Source organism: Brassica napus, chromosome C9, assembly GCF_020379485.1.
Source record: "Brassica napus cultivar Da-Ae chromosome C9, Da-Ae, whole genome shotgun sequence".
Lineage (NCBI taxonomy): Eukaryota > Viridiplantae > Streptophyta > Magnoliopsida > Brassicales > Brassicaceae > Brassica > Brassica napus.
In genome coordinates, this window is record NC_063452.1 from 26242369 (window position 1) to 26249328 (window position 6960).

Sequence of the window (6960 nt, forward strand, 5' to 3'; positions counted from 1 at the left end):
ACGGTTAACAAAAAGTCTCACTGCTGTGTTTTCTCTCGATTCCATGGCTCTAGCTCTAAGGACTTGAGTTATGACTCTTGGTACATTACTTTTTATTTCCAACTAAACATAAAGAAATGTTTAGCAAAAGACAAAATTGGCTTTACAGTACTTTTTAATACATGTAGGAGATCCCTCATTTTTAGTTAACTTCAACAATCAAAGGTTCTCTTCTCTTTCACCTTCTTTTGAAAGTTGAGGAATTTGATACCACAAATAAAGATGTCATTATCGAGCAAAAACCCATGTTTCATCAAACTTTTAAGGCTCATGTCTCCAACACCATTGATCTGCACTACTGAATCTTTGTTTCCTACCTGAGATGTGATGATACAAATGGGAGTTTACACAGTAGGAACGGTGCATAAGAACACCAACCCGTGAATAAAAATTCAAAGAATAGCTCTATCATACAACATACTAACATGACTGGGGAACAAAAAAAAAAACTAAACAAAACAAAAGAGAGAAAGTAACCTCTCCAATCTTCTTCTTTCATCGTCTCCTCAAGTTTGGCGGGTATGACGTGTGTTATTCTTCAAAGAAATCAAGATCGATTATCTTGATATCTTCAACCGAATACTTCAAGTAGTTCTCAGGTTCTCTTCCACTCTCTATATGACCCCTGAACCTTCCAAGAAACGATTTATCTGTGACCTAAACCAAGATGCAGATTTACCTGTATAAGAACAGTTGCGAGTAGACCTAAACTCCACAAGTTCATTGTAAGAGGGGTACAGATTGTCATTAATAGCCTTGATTGCAAAAAGATCAGCTTCTAGCTCTCCAAGCTTGACCTGAAAAGGGAAATGAAGGAAATCAAGTATAGGGATGACGAAATGGGAAGCAATGACTGTCCAAGAAATTAAAAACAAAAGCAAGCATATGGGTTCACTTCAACATCATCCAAACATATCTTCTGTGCCATCTCTGCCCATTTTTAATCTGCATAAAAAAATCAAAGTTCAAAGAGAAACTTCAAATAGAAACATATTACAATGGACAATCATATATCTGGTAGAGAGATGATCACAGACAGAGGGAGAGCCTCCAAGAATCTAGTGAGACATACTTCGACGGTGGAGACGCAATTCGACGATTGAGTCAAATCGACAAAGGAGAGTCGTTCAGATTGCTCTGAGTGACATCAAAACAGCTTATGGAATATATTGAACCCGCCTTGATAAGATGCTTGTACACAGTGGCTTATATGAGGGTTGACTGCAATACATAAAACAAAAGGAGTGAAAATCAACAAAAAAAATGAATTCGAAAGCATCTCCCATAAGCGAATTCAGAGGATTGTGTCAGAGAATGCTAACTTTTTTAAAGCCGCAGATAGACCTCCTTGGAGAAGATACATTTAGTGTGAGGATCACTGCTACAGCTGCAAGTAGCGCAAAGGCCACGGCAAACACTTCGGACTGAAAATCACAGATGAAAGAACCAGATGTATATAAGTAATGCTGTATGACTTTAGGGACTCAAGCCCGAGATGAAAAATGCAAGGAAAGGACGATTTTAAATGGAAATGAAAACACAGATGTAGCTAACATCCATAATAATTAATAACATTTTGGAAATTGCCAAAAGCGAACAGAGATGTCTTTTTAGATATATCACCTATATCAAAGTGCATTCAGACGCAAGAAAAAGAACAGAACAGCCTTCTTTTAACCTATCGATTTCTTATTCAGTATGTTCATAAATGTCATTACAGAAACCATTCTCAAGCATGAATATCTGAAAGACGGACCACAACCATCGTTTTGGACACATATCTTACGTGACTACAACATTTAATGGTAAACTTTACAATATGGTTAATCGCATATCGGATCATAGACATCAAATGCTGCTCAGGCAAGACAGTAGAGAGCCATGAAACTAAAAATTAGAAGTATAAGAGAGCACCACATTGTGTTGTTTATTTTGCTCACTGAATCAGTTCTCTGTGTTAAATCAAAAGCTAACAGCAGTCCACTGTCTAGGGATGCCTTAGCCTAAGCATCGTTCTAGAGAAACTCCCAAATCAACAAAGATACCACCTTTAACTTTAAAGCAAAGATTTTGATTACCTTTTTGACAGAGGGAGACCATGAAAGCATAAGCCCCAAGAACACAATGAAGAAAAACGGTCCCCACAGATCCCAATCCCTAAGCGCCTTCCCAGAACACAAACTCCCTATTCGGATTCGGAAACACCACCAGCTTCAGATTACTCACGATCATCGACATCGACAGATTCTTCTTCACAGTATCCCACACCGGCTCCGTCAACGTGTTCGGCGGAGAACCCGCTCCCACCGATCGTCCTCGAACTTTCGAGATGCTGAAGTTAACTGCCGGCAGAAGCGATGGAGGGGCTGGAACGGGCGGCACTTTCTGGGAGGTGGAGGAGGAAGACGGCGGAAGCGGAGGGAGGTTGGATTGGACGAATGGAGAGGAGGATGGGATGGGTATTGAGGGACGGATCGAGCTCGGTGGATGAGCGGGGAGGATGGTTCCAGGAACTGGAATAAAATCAAAAATTCTAAAATACTTCTTTATAAAGTCTCAGAGATTTACAATGCTGTTTTAAAATTTGTATTTCATGTTCAAATTTTTATAGTAAATAAATAAAAAGTATGTTATTTTATATATTTTGAAATATTATTTATTTTATAAAAATATCTAGAACTAACCATAGTACAACATGGATTAATATTCGTTATATATTTCACTGTGAAACATTAATTTATAATGAAACGGTGATTAACATCATTTTTATATAAGATATATGGATATAGTAGTTTGCCTTTAAAGTTTCCCTAATTACACAGATCATATAAGATATGGATTAATTTATAATGAAACGGTCGTCGATGTTGATCGGGACGATTGGTAAAGATGAATCGTATCATTGTGAATCGTTTGGTTTCAGCCAGAGCTTTTTGATGTCGGTGAGATTTAGTTAATGAAACGCAGAGTTTCGAGATGTGAGACAGGTGTCGCACTCACAATCAATGACTTATCTATGTGGCTGCTGAAGTGGCGCAATCAGGAGGGATTAAACCCTATTTTATATATAAAGATATATATATATATATATTATAGACGATCTCATAATCCCGAGAGCTCCTAATATTTTCTTTTCAACAGTGCTTTCATCATTGGGTTAGGTAAATCTAAATCACAAATAGACGTGACAGATTTAATTTGTATTTTCTGGAGGCTTCGGTGACGTCACTGTAGTTACAGTGGTCTTGCATGTCTGGATCTTAAGAATAAGATCTGGCGTCTTTCCTCAAGACTATGCAGTTCTTTTGATTCTTCCAGTGACCGCTTGTGGGTCTTGTTTTTTTCTTTCACTGGTTGAAAGAGGAATCAGTGGATCACTGGGTGGTGGTTGCGGCGAGGATGGTTGGTGGTGTTTAAGCTGTTACAGCCGATATGAGTAAACTCGTCATTTTGGAAGACGATGGAGGGTCTTCAAAGATGCCTCCAGCAGTGGTTGACTACATCAACTTTTGGATCTCGACCGACTCAGCACCAAAGTCCTTCTCTCTCCCTTATTTGATGAGCCTCTTCGCTCATAGTCCTCTGTCTGCATCTAGTGACTAGATCCTTCAGATAGCAGGGTTTGGTTTGGGTATTTCGGGTATCCGGTAGTTCGGGTATGGAGGCTAGAGATCCATCTATTACACTACCTATTTTCGGTTCGGGTTAGATATATAGTTTCAGGTTAGGTTCGGATAGTAAAACTAGGAACCAAAAATATCCGGAAAATTTTGGTTCTCATTTGGTTTGGTTGTTTTGGGTAGTTCGGCTTATTCAAGTAAAATATCATGTGTTTTGGGTATCGAATAACTAGGATGATTCTAATAAAAATCTTGTATTTTACGGATTACTTTAAATATTTCAGATAAAACTATCATGATACTTTAAGGTAGTTCAAATACTTTTATAATAATTTAGTTTTCTTTTAAATATTTTCTTATACTTTAAGTAGATTTTGTAAAATTTAAATATATATATATATACTTATATTATATGCATATATAACTAATATTTTTATATATTATGATATCCGTTTAGTTCTCGGTTTGGTTTCGCTTCGGTTCGGTTATTTCGGATATAAAAATAAAGAAAAACATTCGGGTATTTGAGGATTTCGGTCTGCTATTGGGTATTTCGTTTCGGATCTTCAGTTCCGTTTTTTTTTGCGCAGGCCTAAAGTGGTGGTAAAGTGATCTTGGTCGGTGGTGATAGATGCTTTTGTTTTCTGGTGGTCGTGTGGTTGTTAGTGAGTTTTCTTGTTTGGTCGAGTTAAGTTTTTTGTGGATTGGTTTTTAATATTTAAAGCTTTTGTACTTTTTTCTTTCTTTTTATCTTTTTTATTTCTGATTTTTAATTTTTATTTTAACAAAATTCCAAAAATTTAAATGGAAAGCTTTTTATTTTAAAAAGTATGCAACCCAATTCTGAATAGTGAACCGAAATAACCCAACGTAATTAATGATCTTATTGTTTACATCTGGTTATTATTCTTTTTTTTTTTTTGAAACTAAATCTGGTTATTATTCTTGATAAACCGGATAATTTAAAATCCTAACCTAAAACCGGACTAGACATCCTAGTGAAAGCTACTGGAGCCATTATCTTGATTACATTATTAGAGTGATAAAGGTTTCTGAAAAATGTCTTCAAGTATGGAATAATCTGAAGAAGAGGTATAGGTTTAAATCGGCTTCTCGTGCTAGTAACAAACTTAAACCATTGGCTTGTTGGATCACAACTGCCATTTCCTTCTAAACATTAGCAGCTTCTCGTCACAACGTTGCCACTATCTAAATCAACATCCAAACAAACTGACTCTCCATTCTTTCTTACCGACAAGTCACGAGGGCTGCCTCTTTGATTCAGACACAACTTTCCCTTTTGAACAGTAAGATTCTGAGGTAAACAAACGCACAGACTTTCCTCCCTCATAAACTTCAAGAAGAAGAAGAGATGTTCTTCTGTTCGTGATAAAATTCCATGAGATGAAAGTATAAAGCTTTCTGGTCTGTTGCAAGAACCAAGCTTCAGTTGAAATAATAAGTTCCTCACGATTCAAAGGCCAGCCACAGGATGAAATATTATTTTATCTGGCTGAGTTTCCATTAGACCTGGTCCTGACAAAGTTTTTTTTTATTTTATTTTAGTCCCCACCAATAATGTCAAAATGTAAATCTATATATATAAAAAATATATGTTTCACTCCTGTGCGTCCACGTCGGATGCCAGGTCAATAAGTCGAGGTCTCACGTTGCGACACCTGTCCCTGCACAGTCCTTGCACACAAAACGCAATACTTTGTTAAATGAGTATATAGTCTGGGCTTTGTATCGTGACGCGTTTGTTAGATCAAAAAGATTAGGCTCGGCGCATTTGTTTAATATTAGGCCCAAGAAAACGTACTCAATAAACCTTACCACGGAAGCAAGTGTATATTTTCTCTCTACTGCGTGGGACGGCGACGGCGCTCCAGTTTCTTCACCGTTACTGAATCAGATTTTGTTATGGTTTCTTGGTGTTTAATCCCATTAACTATGATGCCCACTACGAGTTCTTCAATGTGCGGTTTACATCGGAGAAGCTCTGTCAATTCGGGTATAAATATGTCCCTATTACTCTTCTCGAAATCATCATCTCCTCATCTCTCTTAGATTATACTAATTCACCTTTTTAATGGCTAACTCCAAGGCCTTATTCTCCGATTTGAAGGCCGGCAAGCGTTTATCCATTGCCGAGGCTAGGCTGCTGCGTTTCTCGGAGGCAAGGAATGTGAAGCGCCCCTCCAGATTCAGACTTGGTATGAACTGACTTGCCAATAATCAATAGTCTTGAAAAGATTGAGTTTATCTATTTGGGAGATGGTTATTTCGTTTCGTTTGTTGAATTTTGTTAGTTGCAGTTTCAGATAATTATTTAAAAGAGCTTTCACCTCATTTTGAAGAAGGCATTCAGGTAACTTGAGCTCACACTTCTTGATTTTGTTCTATTTCTATTCTCTGCTAATGCAGGTTTTTTTTAAAAATTTTTTTTTTTGTAGATTGATAGATGATGGGCTTGAGCAAGTTAGAGGCTTTTTATCGATGAAACTATGCCATTTAAAGAACAGTTAAAGATATTGGGGCTGTCCTCGCAACAGGTTTTTTCAATTTTTGTTTTACGCGTTAGACGATGTGTTGTGAGATCAGTAAGTGAAGCACACATTTTTTTTTGTTGCAGATACCTGGTGCAAAAGTCGGTTACAGTGAATACTGACGCTGACATTTTTGTAGCATTGGATCGGTCAATAACAAAGCTAATCAATGTTCGTGCCTCTGAGGTTTTCCCTGGTATGGTTCGCCACAAGACCAAGCACATGCTAACCAATGGGAATAAGAACTGCTATGTTTTTCAGCATCGCGTTTTAGGATTGTTCGTTTTAGTACAAATGATTTTAAACCTATTTATTATGTTCAGCTTCTGAGAAAGTGAGTTTATTGTTATAATTTTTATGAACCTGTTTTACTCCAAACATTCTCTTTTAGAACAATAAGTAAAAAAATTAATATTAGTTTGTTTACCCAATAACGGTGGTATCGATTTTCCATACTCGGATTATTCACACCGTAACTTACTTGGCAAGCACGCAAAACAACAATAACGATAGTCCTCTGATCTACCAAATATGCTTAGCATGTCAAAATATATTCGCTATCACTTAGTCTTGGGAGAGCACGAAGAATAAAAGAATATTATGTATTTGTATGCTATTCATAATTTTGTTCATAATAGACCACATATGAGTGTTTGTTTGTCGGTTTAGGATAGTTCTGTATCTACGCTTTTCGTGAGATTGTTTTAACTCTCATGATATTCAGTATTGTATTGGAAAGAAAAATAATCACA

The 6960-nt window shown here is 36.9% G+C and overlaps 1 protein-coding gene and 1 long non-coding RNA gene across 2 annotated transcripts; one reads left to right on the forward strand and one right to left on the reverse strand.

Annotated features, from left to right (window-relative positions):
* Positions 1–2196: 2196 nt before the first annotated feature.
* LOC111198528 (protein YIP4b-like) lies at positions 2197–2736 on the reverse strand. Its single transcript, XM_048767797.1, has 2 exons — positions 2724–2736; positions 2197–2552 (listed from the first exon to the last, which is right to left on the reverse strand). The coding sequence occupies exons 1-2, from the start codon at positions 2734–2736 to the stop codon at positions 2197–2199; spliced, it is 369 nt and encodes a 122-aa protein (XP_048623754.1).
* A 2572-nt stretch (positions 2737–5308) lies between these two features.
* LOC106417764 lies at positions 5309–6625 on the forward strand. The gene is made up of 5 exons (XR_001283430.3): positions 5309–5673; positions 5767–5875; positions 5978–6030; positions 6116–6214; positions 6295–6625. It is a non-coding gene; the product is annotated as an uncharacterized LOC106417764 (long non-coding RNA).
* Positions 6626–6960: the final 335 nt, after the last annotated feature.